Source organism: Artemia sp. Qi Xiang Cuo, chromosome 5 (assembly GCF_049724085.1).
Source record: "Artemia sp. Qi Xiang Cuo chromosome 5, ASM4972408v1, whole genome shotgun sequence".
NCBI classification, from domain to species: Eukaryota; Metazoa; Arthropoda; class Branchiopoda; order Anostraca; family Artemiidae; genus Artemia; species Artemia sp. Qi Xiang Cuo.
Window position 1 is genome coordinate 26412266 of NC_142798.1, and position 27537 is coordinate 26439802.

Here is a 27537-nt window from a genome sequence, read left to right on the forward strand (position 1 = left end):
CAAGATTCTGCACAATCAAAGGAGAAGGAATTGAATTTGATTGTATCAAAAATTGGAAACCTATTGCCACTGACCTATCGAGAACAGAGTAAAAGAGTATTATCTTATCTCGTGCTGGAAACTGGTGCTCAAGTTCAAGTCTACAACACAGGGAAACGAATTATAATTCAGGGAAAAAGTTATAATCTAGTTGATTTAATTTGTGATATGGTGACGAATCGTAAAGGACTCTTATCCTTTGACGATAATCTATACACCCTTCTAAGTGTATCAAACTTTCCCGAAAGTCTTACTGGCAATAACGAAATTCTTAAAGAGCTAAGAGAATAAAGTCCACCAACAACGCCACTACCATTTAAAAAAGAAGAACATACAATAGTTGAAAATACTAGCACCACTAATTTTATAACACCAATGGCTAGCTAGTCAAAAGCAAAGAAGAATTGATCCGTCTTCCAGTGTGCAAAAGGGTAGTGGACATTACACTACATATTTACGTTCAAAATGGATGAAGTTCTGAAAGGTGTCTGTGAAAATATTGGTGAAGCGATAAGTTTCAGTTCTCCCAAAACGCTTTACAGAGTTGTCTCTGGTATCAGATTGAAAAAAACAAAAGAGTGTCTAGAAAATGAACCAATTTACACACTGCAATGGAATCACAGGCTTCGTAGTAAACACTATCGAAAAACTAAAGCCTTTTTCACTCTGCATATAATTCAAATGGATCTCTTAACTTTAGATGCAGTTCAACGGCATCACAATGCACCCAACAAATATATTATGATGGCAATCAGTATGTTTAGTCGCTATATCTATGCCATTCCACTGCGATCAAAGAGAGGTGTTGAAGTTGCTCAGGCCATTGAAAGTATTCTTGAACAGGATTCGTATAGAAAAATTCAATCGGATCGTGGCAGTGAATTTGTTAATCCCCGTGTGCAAAAGGTTCTATTGAAATATAATGCATCACTTTATCATAGTCACAGTCCGATAAAGGCTGCATTGGCCGAACGATTAATAAGAACGATTCGTCTATTAATTTCAAGATATTGCAGCCTGAAAAATACACCGGCTTTTATTCATGATTTAGATAAAATCATGCAGATATACAACCATCGACCACATCGATCTCTGTCCAACTCTAGCCCTCGGGAAGTTCATTACATTTAAAATACATTTGATGCTTTTCTAAAGCAATACTCCAATGGCAATGAGAACAAAAAGAAGAAGAAATTCAAGGCTGGTGATACTGTTCTAATTAACAGAACCAGCAATATTTTTGAAAACGGGTATTATTTTTAGAGAACTAAACATTTTAGAGTGTCCAATATTTCAGACACCGAGCCAACGACATATCGACTGCGAGACACCAGAGATGATGAGATTCTTGGTGGTTTTTATGAATGGGAACTGCAAAAAGTTACAAACACTAGTGAAATATATCAAGTCGAAAAGATATTAAAGAGTCGTACTCATAGGGGCAAGAAACAGTTGCTTGTTCGCTGGCTAGGATACAACTCAGATTTTGATTCTTGGGTCAGTGCTGAAGATATTGACAATGCCCAATGATTTCTATGTGACTTTCATGTCCAATGTTTCTGATCCTCTCTACAATGACTTGAATAAAACAAGTGATTTTTGGAAGAAACTCTCCCCCACCATCAAATTCGACGGAAAGTATGAAGTGGCTCTTGTCGACTGTATTCTCAAAAATACTTACGACATCCTGAGAAATGATTGTAAATATGAAATAAAAATTAGACCCTAGGATTGGCCGCCACCACCAGGTGATCAAGAACAAATTCAAAAAATCAATTGGTTGGATTATCCATATATTGAATTACCCTACGAGGAACTCACCTGTATGAATGATTTATGTCGTTCTATCAATAAAAGAATTTCCGCTCGTAAAAAGGGAGCTTTTCATTTCAACTATTCGATGGAGGAGGGCAAGATCTACATTAGTTCACCTATTGCCAGTGAAAACGTTATTCTCAGTGATAATCTAAAGGATGTTCTTGGGTTTAAGCTAAATATAATCAACGGTAAAAGTGTCAGAAACACTAATTTCATTTTTGGTGACTACCCACCTGCCTTCTCCACGGACACTTGTATATTTCTCTATGCTTCATTTGTGGAAACATCTCGGGTTGGTAATTCAAATGTTCCCCTCCTACAAGTTCTTGAACGAAAAACCAATCAAGAACATATTCATCACTACAATATAAAGCATCTTCAGTATATTCCCGTAAACACTTCCTATTTGGAACTCTGTCAGTTAACACTAAGAACTGAATTGGGTGATCCCATAGCAATTTCAAAAGGTTTGGCTGTAATTACATGCCATTTTCGCCCCATCGTTCAACAGCAAGATGTCTAATAAAAAAGTGGTATTCACTTGTCCTGATATTGACTGCTATGTTAATACTCTTGGCCCAAGACAACAGGGCAATGGAATGGAGTATTACAAAGGTCGCTCGTCAATGTCTGGCTACGATCTTGGCAGTTGGTTTGCTAAGCTGTTTCGCTCTTCGCTACCACTGGCTAGAAAATATCTTGGATCAGCTACAACAGATTTAGCATCCTCTACGCTATATGATTGGGGTTCTGGGAAAGATTTAAAAAAAAAGTGCTTCGGACAATCTTAGTTCCAGTGTGCGAACCCTTGGCGAGAAATTAAAACAAAATGGTAAAGGTTTAAAAGGTCAAGAAACAATGCATCACTCATCAGTCTCTGCTCAGGACGGAAACGAAAGACATCATCCCGTTTGTCAAAGAAAAGAAGGAAAGAGCCGACACGTAGTGTAACCAGAATCCCCAGGAAGAAAATTGTTAGATCGAAACTAGATTTTTTCTCTTAAGATGTCCTACCTGCCACATAAGGATTCTCAACCTTCAATCACCGCCTCATTGAATCTATTCAATGCTGAAAATGTTGATATGAGTGTCAAGCATGGATACTATGAACAATTTTATCCACAACAACCCCTCTCTGATAATATCCACTTTCAAATATATTCCAATGAAGACTACGTTATGGACATGTCTTCAGCATTTATAGATTTACAAATGAAAGTTTGGAAATCCAATAATACAATGCCAGTTCGAGCCGATGGGATATCCTATGAAAATTGTATATTACATAATTTATTTCGTCAAATTAGTGTCTACATCAATGGCACGTTGATGAGCACAAGCAACAATCTCTCAAACTATGCAAGCTATATGCAATTCATGCTGATGACACCCAGGTCATACAAGGAATTGAGAGGCGCCTCCAATGGATATGAATATATTACTAATACTGATAGTACAGATGCACTTAAAAATGCTACAACTAGTGAATTACATCTAGTTGGAAAAATATATCATGAAATATTTAATATACCCCAATGGCTGCCGCCGAATGTTAAAGTGGATATAAAATTGACGCTTGTACCATCCAGTTTCATTTTGAGAAAAGAACTTGCTGCCAATCCCGATGTAAGTCTCTCCCTCAGCTCGGCAATACTTCATGTACGCAAACAACAGGTTATGAGCTCTGTTGCATTGGCAGTGGAAAAGCTAAGAACCAATGGTAACAACATTAAACTTCTTGTTCCCCATACAATCACCAATCAACGTCACATTGCCATGGGGTCACGCACCTTCACCGATTCATCCTTTATCAATGGCGAAATCCCCTCGAAACTTGAATTAGAATTTGTAAAAAGCACTAGTGCAATAGGATCATGGACTGAATGTCCACATAAATTAGAAAGGTTTGGACTTTCATCTTTTGTATACAAAGTAAACGGTATCCCACTCTACAATCTATCCTTTGATAAATCCTATAGAACATTGTATGAGATGACCATGCAAACCCTAGATCGTGATTCGCAACTATTTGAAAATGGAATAACCGAAGATATGTTTGCTAAAACACATGGTATCATTGTACTGGATTTGTCTGGTACACAGGATATGAGTATAGTACAGACGGGGACTGTGCGTTTCGAGTGTACATTTGCCAACCCGTTGGCTGAGAGTATTGTACTAATCTCGCTAAATCAATTTGAAACCTATTAGGGAATCACTCCCGAGGCTAGCGTCCTGCTAGACTTGGCGCCATGAACACCAGTCAAATAATCAATTTATTTAATATGGATTCATACATGCCCCAGTACAAATCCTATTGTCTGCCCTCGGACTTTCTTGGAAAAATTCAAAGTACGAACAATACCTTGATTATTGTTAATAGCAGTCCATCGACTGTGCTGACGGGTCATTGGCTGTGCATCTATCAAAAAATGAAAACGATTGAATTTTTTGATCCTCTCGGTCTACCCTATACATTCTACACACCCCACATCAGCAACTATATTGAGAACAGTGGGAAAACTATTGTACAAAATTAAAAAAGGGTGCAGGATCTGACGACTAAAAGCTGCGGCTTCCATGCACTACTAAATTTTGTATTCCTATGTCGTGACTATACTTACAAGCAGTTTCTCCACATTTATAGTGACAATCCACGTCTGAACGACTTTCTAGTGGAAAATATCCTCTCGGACCTATACATTTTTGATTTCAGTGCCCTAAGAGTAAAGTGCTTAAAAAATGTTTGTGAATTTGTTTATTAATAAAATGTATATATACAACAATGTCTTTAACTCTTCACTTTTAGATTTCTTCTTCGATGTATAGGCAATTGTCGTGAACCACTAATGCTGGTCAATCCTTTGGATTCACTTTATATTGATCTTGATTGACTGCAAAGTCAGGGTCACATTTTCTACAGTACAATGTAACTTCACTCTTGTCATATCTCTTTGTATAGTCAATGATACTATTTGCATTCATATTATGAAATTCACGAGTATCAATCTGTCTATTTGAAGCAATATCACAAACAGTGTTTTCAAATGGTGAATCACATTCGGTAACTGCCAAATAAAAATCACATGGTTTATAGTCATAGTAGACAGTGTCGTCACAGCGATGACGTAGAAACCAAATTGTCTTGTTACCCCAACAGTTGAATCGTAGACCAGATTCCTCTTCCCAGAATAATTTAAATCCACGACGATACCAATCTCGTAGAAATAAACTAAAATCACGTTTAGGATTCTTTCCAATCATAGCGGGGTAAGTATTGTCCCACTGATCACATTTATCATAGTGACAATTGGAACACAGGTGCCCTCTAGGGTGAGAGTCACACACCTCTTCGAGACATGAATTACATCCTTTAATTTGTACTGCATAGCCTCTATGTAATTTACAAGGATTACATAATTTACACTTTTCACTATAGTCATCAATAATTGTACAATTCTCACATTGAGTCCAACTGCCAAAAGTGTACAAGCACAATGGACTTATATAGAACATTTTTTCGGTTTCCGATGTCAACTCTCTCACAGCTAAAACGAAACTGATCATCCTCTCTCCATAAATTCAGTGAGGGGAAATGTGGGGAGAGGAGTAGCTCTGTAACGTTACCTCTTTCGAATGACGGAGGAGCCATCTACATTGAATCCATTGGCAATGTTTTCAAAAGTATATCCACGATATGATTCTGTCTTGTTTCAATTAATATATCAATAAATTGACTATAAGCATTTGAATCACATTTTAAAAGTTTCATACAATAGTCCAATGGGGGAGAATCAGTTTTCATTATATTGTCAAGTGTTCCCTGAGAGAATATCCTGCGTTTAAGAGATAACTCGAGAAAATCGTCATCCAAAATCAAATATTTTTCCATAAACACTAGATTTGATCTAATTCTCTCTTTCTCAAATTTATTCATTTTTCAATCCTTTCACTCTGACTGCTGACTCTAGACTAACCAGAAAAGAAAGGGAACATTTTCGATTTCGAAACAATTTTATTGAATAATTATAACATCAATAATACTAAGCATGTACAATTAGCGTTAGAGTTTATTGTCTTCGATATGTTTCACCAATGCACTTAAAGCACATTGAAGTCTATTAACATAGCGGCGCTACATGAAGCGGCGAAACATAATTGATCCTCCATTTAAAATTTGCTCAAGGATATCACATATCTTGCATATACTGCATCCCATTCCAGACAAAGCCGTGATCCTTTCGTGATTTCCACTGCAATGTTTGGCGCTCTTGTATTATTACCATCAATTTCACTATCAACTTCTAATATGGTAAACATTCCACTCGTCATCACAAATATATATCCAAATGAGTAAAGTCAAAACTGTTCTTCTCACTCCTTTGAATTCTATTCACAGACTAATAAAACTATAGCAAAAATCATTTCCTTATATTCCCTCCGCCGCTAATATGTAAACAAGCCCTCTGATTGGCTGAGAAGGAAATACGTGATCTAACTGTTTCCTGGAAACTCATAACATTCGCCTCGAGCAAAACAACAACAAATACTATTTCTGGATCCTAACATTTGCCTCGAGCTTACAACAACAACAACATCAAATGCTGTTTTCTATTTTTGGACACCATGACATTCGCCTCGAGCATGTACATGTCCAAAACAACAACATTGAAACTCATAACATTCGCTAAGAGCGTGCACTTACAAAAACAAATAAATCGACCTTGACATTCGCTGAGAGCGTGCACTTACAACAACAACAACATCGACACCTTTGGAAATTTAGGTCATTGACCCCATTAACCACGTGTTCTCCCTAGGGAGGCTATGCCCATATTTGGTGTTAAAAAAAGTTGTAGGTGGCAGCAGGGGTGCGTGATCGGACCTTTAGGGTCATCTCTACTACAATGGGCAAAGTTCATAACATGCAGCCCTTCCCCTGGGGACTGTGGAGGATTAAGTCATCCACAAAGACATAATTATTAGGTTTTCGACTGTGCTGAACAAAATGGCTATCTCAAAATTTTGATCGGGTGACTTTGGGAAAAAATTGAGGGTGGGAGGGGGCCGAGTTGCATGCTGGGAAATCCGATGACCCCCCTCATAGAAATGTCCCTTCCCCATGACAAGAACCTTCATGAAAAGATCTTCCCACATAGCCCTCTCCTCCAACCCCCCTCCCACCAGAAACAATCCCTCCTGAAAACGTCTGCATACTTCCAAATAACAAATACTATATGTAAACAATGGGCAAAGTTCATAGCATGCAGCCTTTCCCCTGGGGACTGTGGGGTATTAAGTCATCCTCAAAGACATATTTATTAGGTTTTCGAATGTGCTGAACAAAATGGCTATCTCAAAATTTTGATCAGGTGACTTTGGGAAAAAATTGAGGGTGGAGGGGGCCAAGTTGCCCTCCAATTTTTTGGTCACTTAAAAAGGGCATTAGAACTTTTGATTTCCGTTTGAATGAGCCCTCTTGCGGTATTTTATTACCAGTGGATCAATACGATCACCCCTGGGGAATAAAAAACAAAAAAAAAACAGACAAATAAACACGCATCCGTGATCTTTCTTCTGGGAAAAAATGCAAAATTCCACATTTTTGCAGATAAGAGCTTGAGACCTCTACAGTAGGGTTCTCTGATATACTGAATATGATGGTTTGATTTTTCATTAAGATTATATCATTTTTAAAGGGAGTTTCTCCCTTTTTTCGAAAATACAGCAAATTTTTTGAGGCTCGTAACTTTTGATGGGTAAGATTACACTTGATGAAAGTTGAATATTTGAAATCAGCAGAATAATCCGATTCTTTTGATGTATCTACTGTAATTAAAATTCCGTTTTTAGAGTTTTGGTTACTATTGAGCCGGGTCGCTCCTTACTTACAGTTCGTTACCACGAACTGTTTGATTAGCTAGCTATTTGGCTTTACACCTTAGGTGCATTAATATTTTACGCCCTTGGTTGTTTTTCCATGCAAAGTAAGACATTTTTTTGGTTATGCAGATACAAACCATAATCGACACATGCCCAATAATAGTCTATTAGCTAGTCAACAAAATCCTTCTATAGAAAAAAAATCTACATAAAACAAAATGACAATTCAAACCTAATCATAACGCATGAGGAGCAAAGGTAATGTGATAATCTAGCAATAAAGGAAAATATATATTCACATACAGGTAGAAATAGATAGGATCCAGGTAGAAATATCCAGATAAGATCCCAGGCATTTTTGTTGAGGTATTTTAATACCCAGGTTTGTAGGAATAGCGATAGATGATATCCTAGCTTAGGTGAATTTGGAAAGGAAAATAGCAACGATTTTAGACGGCTGCAATTTTACAGATATTAAAATCTAGTTAAATCAATACGCTATTTGGTCATAAAATGGTCCATAAGTTAACGTGGTAATCATGTGATTATAAAACGCCAATCTTATTGACTATTTTATTAAAAATTGAAGACTGAGAGGATTGATACAAGATACTAGGGTATATAGAAGTGCTGTTATTGATGTTAAAAGTAAAAATCACCATCTAGTAGTGTCCAGAGCTAATCTAGAGCTATAATTTAGGAAGGGGAGCTGCCTTTCAGGAACTTATGACATTGGTGGACTCTAGGATGAGAATTGATAAAGTATTTTCCAGGAACACTTGAATATGAAACAGGAGAGTTTGGAATTTGACAATGTAGAAATATGGAAGGTATAGTTTTAGAAAATAGTTTACGAATTAGCAGATGGTGTCTTAAGTAGGAAAGTTGGGAACACAGCTAGGAATATTAGTGAAAATGATTTGAACAAGAAATGTGGTTCTATCCCACTTTCTAGGACTATAATAAGCGAGAGGTTGAAATGGCTGGGATACGTGTTTGTGAAGGAAGGATGACAGACTACCAAAGATCTTTCTTTTTGACTAATCTTCTAGGGTCAAACAAAATTAGGTTATCACTGAATAGGGCGGGAAGAGGTTGTAAGGAAGGATTTAAAGCAAATTTTGACTTTTTGGGAGGGGTGAAGAGTGAAGCTTCGAATAAATTTGTGTGGAGGAGAGGCTTCCGCAGCTTTTTCTTCATCAGTGTGGAAGTGAAGACCTTATACCACTTCTCCAAGTCAGCAGAAATACAGAAGTCACTCAGCAATAATTCGGGGGGATATGGTGGGAGCTCAAAAAGTCCCATTTTGATTGATCAAGGTACTGTTAGGTTATACGAGCCATGTAAGTACTGGCATTGTAATGGACTGGAGGCTTTGAATAAATGTGGGTGGAGGAGAAGCTTCCGCAGCTTTTTCTTCATCAGTGTGGAAGTGAAGACCTTATACCACTTCTCCAAGTCAGCAGAAATACAGAAGTCACTCAGCAATAATTCGTGGGGATATGGTGGGAGCTCAAAAAGTCCCATTTTGATTGATCAAGGTACTGTTAGGTTATACGAGCCATGTAAGTACTGGCATTGTAATGGACTGGAGGCTTTGAATAAATTTGGGTGGAGGAGAAGCTTCCGCAGCTTTTTCTTCATCAGTGTGGAAGTGAAGACCTTATACCACTTCTCCAAGTCAGCAGAAATACAGAAGTCACTCAGCAATAATTCGGGGGGATATGGTGGGAGCTCAAAAAGTCCCATTTTGATTGATCAAGGTACTGTTAGGATATACGAGCCATGTAAGTACTGGCATTGTAATGGACTGGAGGCTTTGAATAAATTTGGGTGGAGGAGAAGCTTCCGCAGCTTTTTCTTCATCAGTGTGGAAGTGAAGACCTTATACCACTTCTCCAAGTCAGCAGAAATACAGAAGTCACTCAGCAATAATTCGGGGGATATGGTGGGAGCTCAAAAAGTCCCATTTTGATTGATCAAGGTACTGTTAGGTTATACGAGCCATGTAAGTACTGGCATTGTAATGGACTGGAGGCTTTGAATAAATTTGGGTGGAGGAGAAGCTTCCGCAGCTTTTTCTTCATCAGTGTGGAAGTGAAGACCTTATACCACTTCTCCAAGTCAGCAGAAATACAGAAGTCACTCAGCAATAATTCGGGGGGATATGGTGGGAGCTCAAAAAGTCCCATTTTGATTGATCAAGGTACTGTTAGGTTATACGAGCCATGTAAGTACTGGCATTGTAATGGACTGGAGGCTTTGAATAAATTTGGGTGGAGGAGAAGCTTCCGCAGCTTTTTCTTCATCAGTGTGGAAGTGAAGACCTTATACCACTTCTCCAAGTCAGCAGAAATACAGAAGTCACTCAGCAATAATTCGGGGGGATATGGTGGGAGCTCAAAAAGTCCCATTTTGATTGATCAAGGTACTGTTAGGTTATACGAGCCATGTAAGTACTGGCATTGTAATGGACTGGAGGCTTTGAATAAATTTGGGTGGAGGAGAAGCTTCCGCAGCTTTTTCTTCATCAGTGTGGAAGTGAAGACCTTATACCACTTCTCCAAGTCAGCAGAAATACAGAAGTCACTCAGCACTAATTCGGGGGGATATGGTGGGAGCTAAAAAAGTCCCATTTTGATTGATCAAGGTACTGTTAGGTTATACGAGCCATGTAAGTACTGGCATTGTAATGGACTGGAGGCTTTGAATAAATTTGGGTGGAGGAGAAGCTTCCGCAGCTTTTTCTTCATCAGTGTGGAAGTGAAGACCTTATACCACTTCTCCAAGTCAGCAGAAATACAGAAGTCACTCAGCAATAATTCGGGGGGATATGGTGGGAGCTCAAAAAGTCCCATTTTGATTGATCAAGGTACTGTTAGGTTATACGAGCCATGTAAGTACTGGCATTGTAATGGACTGGAGGCTTTGAATAAATTTGGGTGGAGGAGAAGCTTCCGCAGCTTTTTCTTCATCAGTGTGGAAGTGAAGACCTTATACCACTTCTCCAAGTCAGCAGAAATACAGAAGTCACTCAGCAATAATTCGGGGGATATGGTGGGAGCTCAAAAAGTCCCATTTTGATTGATCAAGGTACTGTTAGGTTATACGAGCCATGTAAGTACTGGCATTGTAATGGACTGGAGGCTTTGAATAAATTTGGGTGGAGGAGAAGCTTCCGCAGCTTTTTCTTCATCAGTGTGGAAGTGAAGACCTTATACCACTTCTCCAAGTCAGCAGAAATACAGAAGTCACTCAGCAATAATTCGGGGGGATATGGTGGGAGCTCAAAAAGTCCCATTTTGATTGATCAAGGTACTGTTAGGCTATACGAGCCATGTAAGTACTGGCATTGTAATGGACTGGAGGCTTTGAATAAATTTGGGTGGAGGAGAAGCTTCCGCAGCTTTTTCTTCATCAGTGTGGAAGTGAAGACCTTATACCACGTCTCCAAGTCAGCAGAAATACAGAAGTCACTCAGCAATAATTCGGGGGGATATGGTGGGAGCTCAAAAAGTCCCATTTTGATTGATCAAGGTACTGTTAGGTTATACGAGCCATGTAAGTACTGGCATTGTAATGGACTGGAGGCTTTGACTAAATTTGGGTGGAGGAGAAGCTTCCGCAGCTTTTTCTTCATCAGTGTGGAAGTGAAGACCTTATACCACTTCTCCAAGTCAGCAGAAATACAGAAGTCACTCAGCAATAAGTCGGGGGGATATGGTGGGAGCTCAAAAAGTCCCATTTTGATTGATCAAGGTACTGTTAGGTTATACGAGCCATGTAAGTACTGGCATTGTAATGGACTGGAGGCTTTGAATAAATTTGGGTGGAGGAGAAGCTTCCGCAGCTTTTTCTTCATCAGTGTGGAAGTGAAGACCTTATACCACTTCTCCAAGTCAGCAGAAATACAGAAGTCACTCAGCAATAATTCGGGGGGATATGGTGGGAGCTCAAAAAGTCCCATTTTGATTGATCAAGGTACTGTTAGGATATACGAGCCATGTAAGTACTGGCATTGTAATGGACTGGAGGCTTTGAATAAATTTGGGTGGAGGAGAAGCTTCCGCAGCTTTTTCTTCATCAGTGTGGAAGTGAAGACCTTATACCACTTCTCCAAGTCAGCAGAAATACAGAAGTCACTCAGCAATAATTCGGGGGGATATGGTGGGAGCTCAAAAAGTCCCATTTTGATTGATCAAGGTACTGATAGGTTATACGAGCCATGTAAGTACTGGCATTGTAATGGACTGGAGGCTTTGAATAAATTTGGGTGGAGGAGAAGCTTCCGCAGCTTTTTCTTCATCAGTGTGGAAGTGAAGACCTTATACCACTTCTCCAAGTCAGCAGAAATACAGAAGTCACTCAGCAATAATTCGGGGGGATATGGTGGGAGCTCAAAAAGTCCCATTTTGATTGATCAAGGTACTGTTAGGTTATACGAGCCATTTAAGTACTGGCATTGTAATGGACTGGAGGCTTTGAATAAATTTGGGTGGAGGAGAAGCTTCCGCAGCTTTTTCTTCATCAGTGTTGAAGTGAAGACCTTATACCACTTCTCCAAGTCAGCAGAAATACAGAAGTCACTCAGCACTAATTCGGGGGGATATGGTGGGAGCTCAAAAAGTCCAATTTTGATTGATCAAGGTACTGTTAGGGTATACGAGCCATGTAAGTACTGGCATTGTAATGGACTGGAGGCTTTGAATAAATTTGGGTGGAGGAGAAGCTTCCGCAGCTTTTTCTTCATCAGTGTGGAAGTGAAGACCTTATACCACTTCTCCAAGTCAGCAGAAATACAGAAGTCACTCAGCAATAAGTCGGGGGGATATGGTGGGAGCTCAAAAAGTCCCATTTTGATTGATCAAGGTACTGTTAGGTTATACGAGCCATGTAAGTACTGGCATTGTAATGGACTGGAGGCTTTGAATAAATTTGGGTGGAGGAGAAGCTTCCGCAGCTTTTTCTTCATCAGTGTGGAAGTGAAGACCTTATACCACTTCTCCAAGTCAGCAGAAATACAGAAGTCACTCAGCAATAATTCGGGGGATATGGTGGGAGCTCAAAAAGTCCCATTTTGATTGATCAAGGTACTGTTAGGCTATACGAGCCATGTAAGTACTGGCATTGTAATGGACTGGAGGCTTTGAATAAATTTGGGTGGAGGAGAAGCTTCCGCAGCTTTTTCTTCATCAGTGTGGAAGTGAAGACCTTATACCACTTCTCCAAGTCAGCAGAAATACAGAAGTCACTCAGCAATAATTCGGGGGGTTATGGTGGGAGCTCAAAAAGTCCCATTTTGATTGATCAAGGTACTGTTAGTTTATACGAGCCATGTAAGTACTGGCATTGTAATGGACTGGAGGCTTTGAATAAATTTGGGTGGAGGAGAAGCTTCCGCAGCTTTTTCTTCATCAGTGTGGAAGTGAAGACCTTATACCACTTCTCCAAGTCAGCAGAAATACAGAAGTCACTCAGCAATAATTCGGGGGGATATGGTGGGAGCTCAAAAAGTCCCATTTTGATTGATCAAGGTACTGTTAGGTTATACGAGCCATGTAAGTACTGGCATTGTAATGGACTGGAGGCTTTGAATAAATTTGGGTGGAGGAGAAGCTTCCGCAGCTTTTTCTTCATCAGTGTGGAAGTGAAGACCTTATACCACTTCTCCAAGTCAGCAGAAATACAGAAGTCACTCAGCAATAATTCGGGGGATATGGTGGGAGCTCAAAAAGTCCCATTTTGATTGATCAAGGTACTGTTAGGTTATACGAGCCATGTAAGTACTGGCATTGTAATGGACTGGAGGCTTTGAATAAATTTGGGTGGAGGAGAAGCTTCCGCAGCTTTTTCTTCATCAGTGTGGAAGTGAAGACCTTATACCACTTCTCCAAGTCAGCAGAAATACAGAAGTCACTCAGCAATACTTCGGGGGGATATGGTGGGAGCTCAAAAAGTCCCATTTTGATTGATCAAGGTACTGTTAGGTTATACGAGCCATGTAAGTACTGGCATTGTAATGGACTGGAGGCTTTGAATAAATTTGGGTGGAGGAGAAGCTTCCGCAGCTTTTTCTTCATCAGTGTGGAAGTGAAGACCTTATACCACTTCTCCAAGTCAGCAGAAATACAGAAGTCACTCAGCAATAATTCGGGGGGATATGGTGGGAGCTCAAACAGTCCCATTTTGATTGATCAAGGTACTGTTAGGTTATACGAGCCATGTAAGTACTGGCATTGTAATGGACTGGAGGCTTTGAATAAATTTGGGTGGAGGAGAAGCTTCCGCAGCTTTTTCTTCATCAGTGTGGAAGTGAAGACCTTATACCACTTCTCCAAGTCAGCAGAAATACAGAAGTCACTCAGCAATAATTCGGGGGGATATGGTGGGAGCTCAAAAAGTCCCATTTTGATTGATCAAGGTACTGTTAGGGTATACGAGCCATGTAAGTACTGGCATTGTAATGGACTGGAGGCTTTGAATAAATTTGGGTGGAGGAGAAGCTTCCGCAGCTTTTTCTTCATCAGTGTGGAAGTGAAGACCTTATACCACTTCTCCAAGTCAGCAGAAATACAGAAGTCACTCAGCAATAATTCGGGGGGATATGGTGGGAGCTCAAAAAGTCCCATGTTGATTGATCAAGGTACTGTTAGGTTATACGAGCCATGTAAGTACTGGCATTGTAATGGACTGGAGGCTTTGAATAAATTTGGGTGGAGGAGAAGCTTCCGCAGCTTTTTCTTCATCAGTGTGGAAGTGAAGACCTTATACCACTTCTCCAAGTCAGCAGAAATACAGAAGTCACTCAGCAATAATTCGGGGGATATGGTGGGAGCTCAAAAAGTCCCATTTTGATTGATCAAGGTACTGTTAGGTTATACGAGCCATGTAAGTACTGGCATTGTAATGGACTGGAGGCTTTGAATAAATTTGGGTGGAGGAGAAGCTTCCGCAGCTTTTTCTTCATCAGTGTGGAAGTGAAGACCTTATACCACTTCTCCAAGTCAGCAGAAATACAGAAGTCACTCAGCAATAATTCGGGGGGATATGGTGGGAGCTCAAAAAGTCCCATTTTGATTGATCAAGGTACTGTTAGGTTATACGAGCCATGTAAGTACTGGCATTGTAATGGACTGGAGGCTTTGAATAAATTTGGGTGGAGGAGAAGCTTCCGCAGCTTTTTCTTCATCAGTGTGGAAGTGAAGACCTTATACCACTTCTCCAAGTCAGCAGAAATACAGAAGTCACTCAGCAATAAGTCGGGGGGATATGGTGGGAGCTCAAAAAGTCCCATTTTGATTGATCAAGGTACTGTTAGGTTATACGAGCCATGTAAGAACTGGCATTGTAATGGACTGGAGGCTTTGAATAAATTTGGGTGGAGGAGAAGCTTCCGCAGCTTTTTCTTCATCAGTGTGGAAGTGAAGACCTTATACCACTTCTCCAAGTCAGCAGAAATACAGAAGTCACTCAGCAATAATTCGGGGGATATGGTGGGAGCTCAAAAAGTCCCATTTTGATTGATCAAGGTACTGTTAGGTTATACGAGCCATGTAAGTACTGGCATTGTAATGGACTGGAGGCTTTGAATAAATTTGGGTGGAGGAGAAGCTTCCGCAGCTTTTTCTTCATCAGTGTGGAAGTGAAGACCTTAGACCACTTCTCCAAGTCAGCAGAAATACAGAAGTCACTCAGCAATAATTCGGGGGGATATGGTGGGAGCTCAAAAAGTCCCATTTTGATTGATCAAGGTACTGTTAGGTTATACGAGCCATGTAAGTACTGGCATTGTAATGGACTGGAGGCTTTGAATAAATTTGGGTGGAGGAGAAGCTTCCGCAGCTTTTTCTTCATCAGTGTGTAAGTGTAGACCTTATACCACATCTCCAAGTCAGCAGAAATACAGAAGTCACTCAGCAATAATTCGGGGGGATATGGTGGGAGCTCAAAAAGTCCCATTTTGATTGATCAAGGTACTGTTAGGTTATACGAGCCATGTAAGTACTGGCATTGTAATGGACTGGAGGCTTTGAATAAATTTGGGTGGAGGAGAAGCTTCCGCAGCTTTTTCTTCATCAGTGTGGAAGTGAAGACCTTATACCACTTCTCCAAGTCAGCAGAAATACAGAAGTCACTCAGCAATAAGTCGGGGGGATATGGTGGGAGCTCAAAAAGTCCCATTTTGATTGATCAAGGTACTGATAGATTACACGAGCCCTGTAAGTACTGGCATTGTCATGGACTGGAAGAATTCCAGAAGTTAGAAAGGCTCTTCATCTATTTGAATAGCTTTCCAAGTGTGTTACGAAGTTTCACAGTGACAATATGCAGTAATTACTGTTCCTGGTGATATACATTTTCCAAGCAATAAACCTCTGTTTTAGAAAACAGTTGCCGTAGCCTAGCTGTGCTTGAAATTTGTGAGTTGAATATGTGCGATTCTGTTGTTCGGATTGCTGCTTCGTTTCACGCATCTCATATTGAGCCCCGTCTCGTATCCTATTATACCCCCTGAATTTTAGGAGTCATGTGTGAGATGAGTGGGGACAGCACTCCCACCCTGATAAGGAACTGAAAGAAACCCATATAACTTTCTTTATGTCTTTTGTAGGGATATATATATATATATATATATATATATATATATATATATATATATATACTTGCGTGTTTTCCCAACCACACTCAAGTTTTTGATCTGAATAAAACCCGTTTCCCTGCCTGCATTCAGAGATAATTAGCTTAACTTCAGCGAGATAAACTACAATGCAGGAAAATTTTAATTAAATATCAAAAAGTTTGTGGTGACGAACTATTAGTGAGGAGCGACCCGGCTGAATAGTAGGCTAACCGAAACTCTAAAAAACGGAACTTTGATACCAATAGATAGGCGCACAGCAAAAGAATCAGATTTTTATGCTAATTTCAAATATACAAGTTTCATCAAGTTTAGTTTTAACCATCAAGTTTTCAAGTTACGCGCCTGAGAATATTTTCCTTATTTTTGGAAAAAGGAGGGGAAGCCTCTGAAATTCATAGAACTTTAATGAAAATCACACCATCAGATTTAGCGTATCAGAGAACCCTGCTATAGAAGTTCTAGTAGGTTATTTTATTTTTCACATTTTGCCATTTTTTCGTATGATTGAAATCAAGGACCTCGAAAACTCAAGTCGCTTTTATTTAGAACATTTTTTTAACACCTAGACGCAGGATGGAATTAGTTCCGGCTTAATCTGCTTGATTGGATTGTAGAAATGGACTGACAACTGTTTAGAGTTTTTTATGTTTTAGTATTCACTTTCTCTCTATCGACAAAAGAAAATAAAAACCCAAAAAATTTGAGGACTGTTTCAATTGTTAGTTTTTCTGCTATGTTTGCTTTTAAATCACATTCCAAAAAAGCTTTAGAGAAACTTTCTTAGAAAAACTCATGATACATATTAGTTGGGGGGGGGGTGCAACCATTTGATCAATAATGAAGGTTAAAGTCATTGTTATATTCTTGTAACTGATTTTTTTTCCTTTTTTTTTGCCCTTGACTTCATTGTTATAGTTCTAAAGCTAAAAGTGTGCTAAAAATGGAAACTCTGAAGGAACCTAATACAAGTTCACCTTGGAGCAGAGCTTTTGAAATTCCTACTTAATAACTCCTGTATTCTGAGGCTGAAAAACACTATAGAAGCCATAGTTTAGAGAAAGCAGTCTCAGTTTGGTAAAAATTTCCACCATAGTAATAGCTTTCTGATCATTGTGAAGTTTATTTTTCCTGGGGCACTGGAGATGGATTATTTTCTTATAAGGAAGTTGAACCATGAATGTTGATCAGATGACCTGTAACCTTTGTCCATGCTTCACTATTTTATGTTCATTGAGCCTACCTTGTATCTTCTTTTAACCAGACTAAGAAAAAAAAAGCTAAGAAGTGGCTTAGCATATAGGAACATTGAACACCTTTTTTCGATGCAAGATCATTCTGGAAAGCTGATTAAATAGCCTAAAATGATTGAGTGTTAATACTTCAAAATTAATTGTGATTATCAACTAATCCCATTGATAAATTAAGTTAAAATGAGAAAATTCAGAAATTAAGTTTCACTGTAAGTAAGGAGCTGTAAGAAAGGAGCGACCCGGCTCAATGGTAACCGAAACTCTAAAAAACGGAATTTTAATACCAATAGATACATCAAAAGAATCAGATTTTAATTTCGATTTCAAATATATAAGTTTCATCAAGTGTAGTTTGACCTATAAAAAGTTGCGCGAGTTAACCTGAGAAAATTTGGCTGATTTTCAAAAAAGGGGGAAAGACCCCCTAAAAGTTATAGAACCTTAATGAAAATCACACCATCATATTCAGTGTATGAGAGAACCCTACTGTAGAGGTTTCAAGCTCCTATCTAAAAAATGTGGAATTTTCCATTTTTTGCCAGAAGAAAGATCACGGACGCGTGTTTGTTTATTTTTTTTTTTTTTTTCTTTTTCCCAGGGGTGATCGTTTCGACCCAGTGGTCCTAGAATATCGTGGGAGGGCACATTCAAACGGAAATTAAAAGTTCTAGTACCCTTTTTAAGTGACGAAAAAATGGAGAGCAACTAGACCCCCTCCCATGCTCAGTTTTTCCCCAAAGTCACCCGATCAAAATTTTGAGATAGCACTTTTGTTCAACATGGTCAAAAATATAATACCTATGTCTTTTAGGATGACTTAATCCCTCGAAGCCCCCAGGAGGAGGGCTGAAAGTTATGAACTTTACCCAATGTTAACATATAGTATTGGTTATTGGGCCCCGGCTCAATTGTAACCGAAACTCTAGAAAACGGTATTTTGATACAAATAAATACATCAAAAGAATTTGATTTTGATGCTGATTTCAAATATATAAGTTTCATCAAGTTTAATCCTACCCATCAAAAGTTATTCGGCAGAGAAAATTTGGCTGATTTTCGAAAAAAGGAGGAAAGACCCCCTAAAAGCTATAGGACCTTAACGAAAATCACACCATCATATTCAGCGTATCAGAGAACCCTAATGTAGAGGTTTCAAGCTCCTATCTTAAAATGTGGAATTTAGTATTTTTGCCAGAAGAAAGATCACGGGTGCGTGTTTATTTTTTTTTTTTTCACGGGTTATCGTATCGACCCAGTGGTTCTAGAATATTGTGGGAGGTCTAATTTGAACGGAAATTAAAAGTTATAGTGCCCTTTTTAAGTGACCAAAAAATGGAGGGCAACTAGGCCCCCTCCCACGCTCATTGTTTTCCAAGGTCATCTGATCAAAATTTTGAGTTAGCCATTTCTTTCAGCATGTTCGAAAATATTATAACTATATCTTTTAGGATGACTTAATCCCCCGAAGTTCCCGGGAGGAGGGCTGAAAGTTATGAACTTTACACAATGTTAACATATAGTATTGGTTATTGGGAAGTATACAGTACAGACATTTTCAGGGGAGATTTTTCCTGGTAGTGAAGGGGGGGTCGGGCAGAGACTTACGCAGGGAGGGGGCCACCGGGCCCCCCCCCCCCCGAACCCTCACGATTTTTTTCATTTTCCCATAATTTTCTGATTTTTCTCACAGAATAATGGGTTTGAAGGATTTGACCCCCCCCCCCCCGAAACAGATTGGGCCCCACCAAAACAAATTCCTGCGTACGTGCCTGGGTTCGGGGGTTATGTTGGAGGATATTTCCATGAAGGAAGTTTTCATGGGGGAAGGGACATTGCTATGAAGGGGACGCCGGACTTCCCAGCATTATTTAAAAAAGATTAGAAATTAAATATAAAAAAACAAGTTTTTCAACTGCAACAGCAGCAACATCAAAACTTTAAACGAACAAAAAATATTACATATATGATTGGGTTCACCCCCTAGTCAATACCTCACTTTTTAAGCCAGAGATTTTTTTAGTACTTTCATAAGAGCTATTTATTCTAATTAACAGCCTTTGTGATTAAGCGGTCATTTTTAAAGAATTAGAAAAAAAATCGAACTTTCACTTAAAGAACAAGGTATTGACTAGGGGGCAAACCCCCTAAAGTACGCATTAAAAATATATTAATATAGAAGTTCGTTACGTAAGTTAATTCGTAAGTTACGTATAATTATTACTAATAAAAACGTTACTAAATAAAATAAAAAAAGGTTCGAGAAAGTCATTTAACCAGATAAAAGTAAATTAATATGAAAATTTTGTTTTAATTATTCGTGTACTGTGAGGCAAGATCAAAACCTGCATTTATTCAAAAACGTTCAAAAATTAAATAAAAAAAACGTAAAAAGTTTTTTTAACTGAAAGTAAGGAGCGACATTAAAACTTAAAACGAGCAGAAATTATTCCGTATATGAAAGGGGCTGTCCCCTCCTCAACGCCTTGCTCTTTACGCTAAAGTTTGACTTTCTCACAACTCTATCTTTTTTACACAGTAAAAAACTTTAGCGTAAAGAGCGAGACGCTGAGGAGGGGACAGCCCCTTTCATATACGGAATAATTTCTGTTCGTTTTAAGTTTTAACTTCGCTCCTTACTTTCAGTTAAAAAAACTTAGTTTTTTTATTTAATTTCAAACAGTTCGTGGTAACGAACTGTAAGTAAGGAGCGACCCGGCTCAATGGTAACCGATACTCTAAAAAAAGTAATTTTTATACCAATAGATACATCAAAAGAATTAAATTTTAATGCTGATTTCAAATATATAAGTGGCATCAAGTTTAGTCCTACCCATCAAAAGTTATGCGCCTGAGAAAATTTAGATGATTTTCGAAAAAAGGGGGAAAGACCCCCCTAAAAGTTATAGAACATTAATGAAAATCACACCATCATATTCAGCGTATCAGAGAACCCTACTGTAGAGGTTTCAAGCTCCTATCTGCAAAAATGTGGAATTTTGTATTTTTTGCCAGAAGAAAGATCACGGATGCGGGTTTATTTGTTTTTTTTTTTGTTTTTTTTTTTCAGGGGTGATCGGATCGACCCAGTGGTCCTAGAATATCGTGAGAGGGCTCATTAGAATGGAAATTAAAAGTTCTAGTGCCCTTTTTAAGTGACCAAAAAAATGGAATGCAACTAGGCCCCCGCCCACGCTCATTTTTTTCCAAAAGTCACCCGATCAAAATTTTGAGATAGCCATTTTTTTCAGCGTGGTCAAAAATTTTATAACTATATCTCTTAGGATGACTTAATCCCCCTTAGTCTCCGGGGGGAGGGCTGAAAGTTATGAACTTTACCCAATGTTAACATATATTATTGGTTATTGGGAGGTATACAGACGTTTTCAGGGAGGGGGGAATTTTTTTGGTGGGGGGGGGTCAGGGCTTATATAGGAGGATCTTTCCATGAAGGAATTTTTCATGGGGGAAGGGACATTGCTATGAAGGAGGCGCCGGATTTCACATCATTATTAAAGAAAAAGATTAGAAATTAAATAAAAAGAAGTTTATCAACTGAAAGTAATGGGCAACATCAAAACTTAAAACGAACAGAAAATATTACGTATATGATTGGGTTCACCCCTTAGTCAATACCTCGCTCTTTAAGCCAAAGAGTTTTTAGTACTTTCATAAGAGTTATTTATTCTAATTAACGGCTGTTGTGATTAAGGGGTCATTTTTAAAGAATTGGAACAAAATTCGAACTGTAGCTTAAAGAGAAAGTTATTGATTAAGGGGCGAACCCCTTAATATACGGATTAAAAATCTGTGAATATAGAAGTTCGATACGTAAGTTAATTCGTAAGTTACGTATATTTATTACTAATAAAAACGTTCGTAAATAAAATTAAACAAGTTTCGAGAAAGCCATTTAACCAAAGAAAAGTAAAATTAATATGCAAATTTTGTTGTAATTATTCATGTACGGTGAGCCAATATCAAAACCTGCATTAATTCAAAAACGTTCAAAAATTAAATAAAAAAGACAAGTTTTTTTTTAACTGAAAGTAAGGAACGACGTTAAAACTTAAGACGAACAGAAATTATTCCGTATCTGAAAGGGGCTGTCCCCTCCTCAACGCCTCGCTCTTTACTTTAAAGTTTGACTTTTTCACAACTCTATTTTTTTAAACAGTAAAAAACTTTAGCGTAATGAGCGAGGCGTTGAGGAGGGGACAGCCCCTTTCAGATACCGAATAATTTCTGTTTGTTTTAAGTTTTAACGTCGTTCCTTACTTTCAGTTAAAAAAAAACTTGTTTTCTTTATTTAATTACAGTAAGCATCCAAAACATTACTACCACCATTTATATTACTTACTACTATTAATATTACACATTAATGCTACCACTACTATTCCCGCCAAGAATATTCCAACCATTGCTACCATATTCAGACTACTGATACCACTAATACTACCCCTACAAATCTTACCCCAATCAATCCCACCACCACTTTCTTCGCTGTTAGGACTGCTAACGCTACCTTTGCTTCCATTGCAATCTTAGGACACTAGTACTCGTAAAAACAAGTATTCCTGCCAATGTTAATCCTACCAAGACTAGTCCTATCCCAAATTTTCCTTACCCTGAATACTCTTCTCACTACAGTTCCTTTCAGGACTACTCTGACACCATCAAAACTTATCAAGAATTGTCCTACCATGATTACTCCAATCCAGACTATCCCTGCAGTTATTACTAATAGAACATTACCCTCGTAACTGCTACTATAACAACTCATACCACAGTTACTAATACAATGATTCCTCAGCTTCTAGTCACCTTGTAACGCCTAGTCTTAACACAATTAATCATGGTATCAAGACTTTGTCTTGTTAGACAGCTATTCGTATAACGCTTTTCCTGCCACGATCACTTCTCCCTAGAACACTCCTATAAGTATAAAGATTAACTTAGCTATGATTCCTCTGATAGCAACTACTGATAAATGGTTTTACTCCTACAGCGATAGGTCCTAATATTGACACTTCAAACGATTGGTAACGATTGATGTCACTTCAATCGATTGATTAACTTTGCAATTGAGAACTTTTTATATTCGATACGTTGTAAAATGCTCTCAGGAAAGCGCTAGTTGAACATTAGCACAAATAGCAGCACTTTGACTCATTGCGCTACACTTTTAGAAGATCACTCTTGCCTTAGCCAAACCACCGGCCTGGCAAATCTTGACGGCTTTATTTCTGCTTGTCCCTTTGCCAAATTTTTTTATAGCTTCGAATTCGTAATTCGTCTTCAAATGTCAACAAGAAAGTAATATAATAAGCCATTTTCGCTTGTCAATTTTAAGTTCTGAAAAAGGCTGAAGAGGCATTCAGCAATGATATTTGACAAATGCAAGGAAAAAAGTGTTTAATCATTTTGAAATCTTCTGGGATAAAGAGACATCCTGCACATCATTCCATTTGGAGAATCTATAGAAGGACGTATTGTAGCTAAAAACTGATAAACTCATAAAGATGAGGGGGAAAAGCCTTTTCGTTATATAATTGGCAAATCGCGTACAATAAAAAGTTTGAACAGCAGTTTTATTTGAATTGTGATTTTGCGCCGCAAATTGTGGAACAAGTGGCAACACAGGCTGTTTTATTTCTAATTTTACCTTCTTTTGATAAATTAAAATAAAAATGAAATAAATAATTTGATTAAAAATAATTTTTAAATGTTAAAAAGTTTGGCGTTTACTTATTGTGACAGAGGGTGACAATTTTTGATAGTCCTCGATGACAGGCGTATAAAACACACAAACGGCAACTGATACTCTTTTGTGGTGATTAGGGAAAAAATTGTCCTCTCCCAACATGAAAGTTTCAAATTCACAATACCCCCACCCAATATTTAACAAAACTGTCCCGGGAAGTTTCAAATCCGTGCCCCAACCATGAGACAAAGCGGGGTGGAAACACAAAAACTATAACTTCGGAATAATTTCTTAGACCACACTGCCTTTCCATTTACAATTTAAAGAGATTGGAAATCCTGAAAAACGGCTATAATCTTTCAGTAAGACAATGGGAAAATAATAAAACCAAATGCTCACTAATAATAATCAAAGTTCGAATATCTTGGCTTCCTCTCCAGAAGCAAGGCCATATCCAGGAAATTATTTAGGAGAGGGGGGTTCTTCTCGGGCCGGACCTAATCCATGTCTAACGGTAAAAGAAGACAGTAGATAGGAACATAAAATACTCTATATTTGAAGTTAAGAAACGTAATAGTTACACAATAAATTCACAGAACAGAATCAATTCGACGTTTTTTTGAGTTGCGAAGACGTCAATAACTGTATCAATGTCAATAGCCACATCCCTGTGCACTGACAGTAACGCTAGACCTGTCAAATGTTCATCACCGGTTGCATTTCGTAGCCAGGTCTTAAGCCGTCGCAAGGTAGAGAAAGTCCTTTCAGGTGTAGCAGTTGAAAGAGGTCAAGTAGCTACAATTGTAAGAAGGTGGCTGATGTTTGGAAAGAAATCAGCATTGCACGTATCAAGTGCAGGCAAAGCAAGGACTGTCTTTCTTTGTTGTTAACGTTCTGCCACTTCGTTTTCCACAATTTCAGTTCGTGGCTTAGGGCCTCTGGCTCTGGTAAAAGGTTGGAGTAAATATTAGTATTCTCACTAATTTCTGCGTCAGACAAGTTTCTTTTGTCTAAGTTTGCAGGTATGAAGCCGGTTAAAGTTGTCAAAATTGTACGGTGCACCGTAAATCTCTCTTTGAGTTCTGACATGAAGTAGTCCATGAATTGAATGCATATGGAAGCTCTGTACGCTTCTTTTGGCGAACCGATGTCACAGTGGTCGTTTCAACGACGACCAATTCTTGGAAATCTCAATTCTATCTTCAGAGCTCTGGCAAAATCTTCAATTTTTGAATACAACGAGTCGAACAAAGAATCTGCGTCTTCGCGTAGGCCCACAACTGTCTGCACTACAGTTTCAACGTGGTCGTATGCAAGCGCCAAGTCACAGTCAACAGCCTGAAGAACTTTACACAGCAGCAACGTAAGACCAAAGAGTCCTTTTGCTACGAATAAACTGGTCATAAACTGTCCTCGCTCCATCGAGCTTGCTAACTGATGGGTCTTTGCGGAAGTCTCAGCATTCGCGTTTTCTTCTTGAAGCTCTTCCAGTGTTTCTAAAATTGGCTTATACAGCTCCACAAGGCGGTTAATGGCATCGTGCCCTTCCACCCACCGTGTTTCACAAAGGTTAATGAGAGTGGTTTTTCTAGATTCTGGCATGCATTGTCGATTTCTGTCTTTGAGTACCTGGGTACGGGAGGGGGATGAGCCAAAAAAGTTGCAGATCAGAAATATTGCCCCAAAACACGTTTTCATGACTGGAATGGAGCAAGCTGAACCGATCGCCAGGTTGAGTTTATGTGCTCCATAGTGGACATAAATTGCTCGTGGATACTGCTGTCTAATCCAAGCTTGAGTGCCTCTCAGGCGCCCACTCATAGCAACCGCTCCGTCATATCCCTGTCCCACAAGCTTGCTCAAATCCCAACCATGGTTTTTCAAGGTTTCTAATATTGTGGTGGCCAGTTCTTGTCTGGTTAAAGCTGATACGGAAACAACCCCAAGAAAATCTTCGTGCAAAGCTATGTTTGAAACATACCGAACACAAATGAACAGCTGCTCTGTGTTTCTTATGTCAGATGTTTCATCCGCTAAAACCGAATAGCACACACTTTCGTTTACCCTTTTAACAACATCAGCTTGAATAATCTTTCCACTTTCAAGCGTTTAACCTAGAATATTGTAGTAATAACTATATTAATAACTTAGATTCTTAGCTATTCATTGATATGTACAATTCTTCTCAACTCTTCTTTGGTAACAAGATGCGAGGGTTTTAGTTCTACATAATTTTGCTCAATCGGATACTGGTCTTTTACCCTAAAGTACCTGTTCTGAGATTCGCATTCTGGCTCTGGTTGCCAGGTATTCATGCTTTCTGTTGCGGGCCTTTTCCCTTGAAAGTATCGAAATACATCGTTATTCTCTTGTCGCTTCCTCGTTGTTTTAGTATTAGATACAAACTGACTTGGGATATGATTGCACCAGCTAAGAGAAGGCTGAGCTGAAGAAGAAGATATGCTGCCTAATCCTAAAAATTGAATCTATTGTTCACTCAACGGCAACTAGTTGAAGCTAAGCCGGTAATTATAGTGACCTTGTTATTTGGTAAGCTTAAAATATGTGGGTTTCATAAAGAGGTCAAAGTGTTGAAAAAGCAATTTTCTCGGACATTTCGGAAGGGGGTTCAAACCCCCTACCCCCCCCCCCTGGATACGGCCTTATCCGGAAGCTTTCATCAACATGGAACAAAATAAATGGAAAAGAACAAAACCAACCAAGACGAAACAAAACACATAGGGGGGAGGGCAAGGGGGAAAGGAAGAAAAAAGAGAAATAAAACTTAAATGCTACACATAAGCGAAATGAAATAAAAGCTTATATCTTAAAAAAGGCCAGTATTCAACTTTTTATACAACTCAATAAACAAGTCAACAGGATCCTGTCGTATCAGCCACTTAGCAATATTACATGACTACCCACGCTAACTGACCTCTTTGCAAATCTTGCAGCTACAAATATTGGGCGTTTCTATTGGTTCAGAAGAGTTTTCTACTCCATCAAAAGTTGGACATGACCAAATAAAGAATACTTTATAGCACAATTTCTTCTGAAAAAATTTCTTTTTGCACTAATAAAAGCCTTGAATTTTAAAGCTAGTGGAATAAATAAAACATATGTTTTATTTACTATTAGATGTTATTATTTTCTTTATGATTATTTAAAATTAAGATTTATCCCATTGGGTTTTGGCCTCCTGTTATGTAATATTTAATTAAGATTTCTTCATTTCAGGAGAAGAGCCGGCTGCAATGCAAAGAAGCTCTGCGAACTATCCACTTCTTTTCCCATTGACGTATTTGTGGCTTCCTCTTCTGTTCAGGAACTATTTATAAAAAACGTGGGAAACAAATATTTGTATATATTGTAAATAGCAAACATCATAAAATTTGTTGTGCAAGTGGCAAAAACAGAACCCTTATTAGTAAATACAGTTTTTGTAATAACACTTAGTTTTATGTAAATATGTTTTCGTTTGCTAGCTATTTCTTACTTTCAAAACTATTCAAGGCAAAAGTAAGCTTTTCGATATACATTTTTACTTTTAGGCTGGGATACTTATCAAAGAACATTCCAAAGCAATATATTACCTCTTAGGATAGCTATCTAGGAGATTTACATCTCCAAAAATCAAACAACAAATTTTCTGAATCCACCAAAGTGTTTGAACATATATGTTCAATAACATATTCCACAGGGAAGAGTCATTTTATTTGATTAGATTGGCGAATTGTTTTGACTTCCTTTGGGCTTTTGAGTCCAAAATAAATGTAATTGGTATCTATAATGTTGGTTTTCTAAGCTACACGATTTTGGGTTCTCACTAAAACGGGTCTTCGGTACCCTAGCAGGAACTATTTGGGTCTAAAATCAACGATTCCAGTTTGCTAATTCCGGTACCTGATGAAACTAAATTAAATAGAAGACCCCCTAGTAGATGACTATAATATATAAATACATAAATGAATATGTATCTACTGTCTCCCTGTACATAAAGACTTAAGGAACTCCATATTTTCCTTGGAAACCGTATCAGTTAAATGATTTTTTAGCTCTGCCAAGTTTCTTCTTAATTTAGCTCTAAAGGGTAAGACTTCTGTAAGACTTCCGGAGAATTTTTTTCCTACTTTTTTTCTCGGTCACAACAACCATGACTACTAAACAGAATTTTTTTATTTTAATCCTTATGAATTTACATTTTT

General features: G+C 38.4%; 1 protein-coding gene across 1 annotated transcript in view; it reads left to right on the plus strand.

The window, feature by feature from the left end:
* LOC148951983 (uncharacterized) overlaps positions 1 to 26768 on the plus strand; it is a 583729-nt gene extending 556961 nt beyond the window's left edge. Inside the window, exon 12 of the mRNA XM_089089456.1 lies at positions 26570 to 26768. Within this exon, the coding sequence (XP_088945582.1) occupies positions 26570 to 26670 (101 nt within the window). The 3' untranslated portion in view covers positions 26671 to 26768. The remainder of the gene's footprint in view (positions 1 to 26569) is intronic.
* Positions 26769 to 27537: the final 769 nt, after the last annotated feature.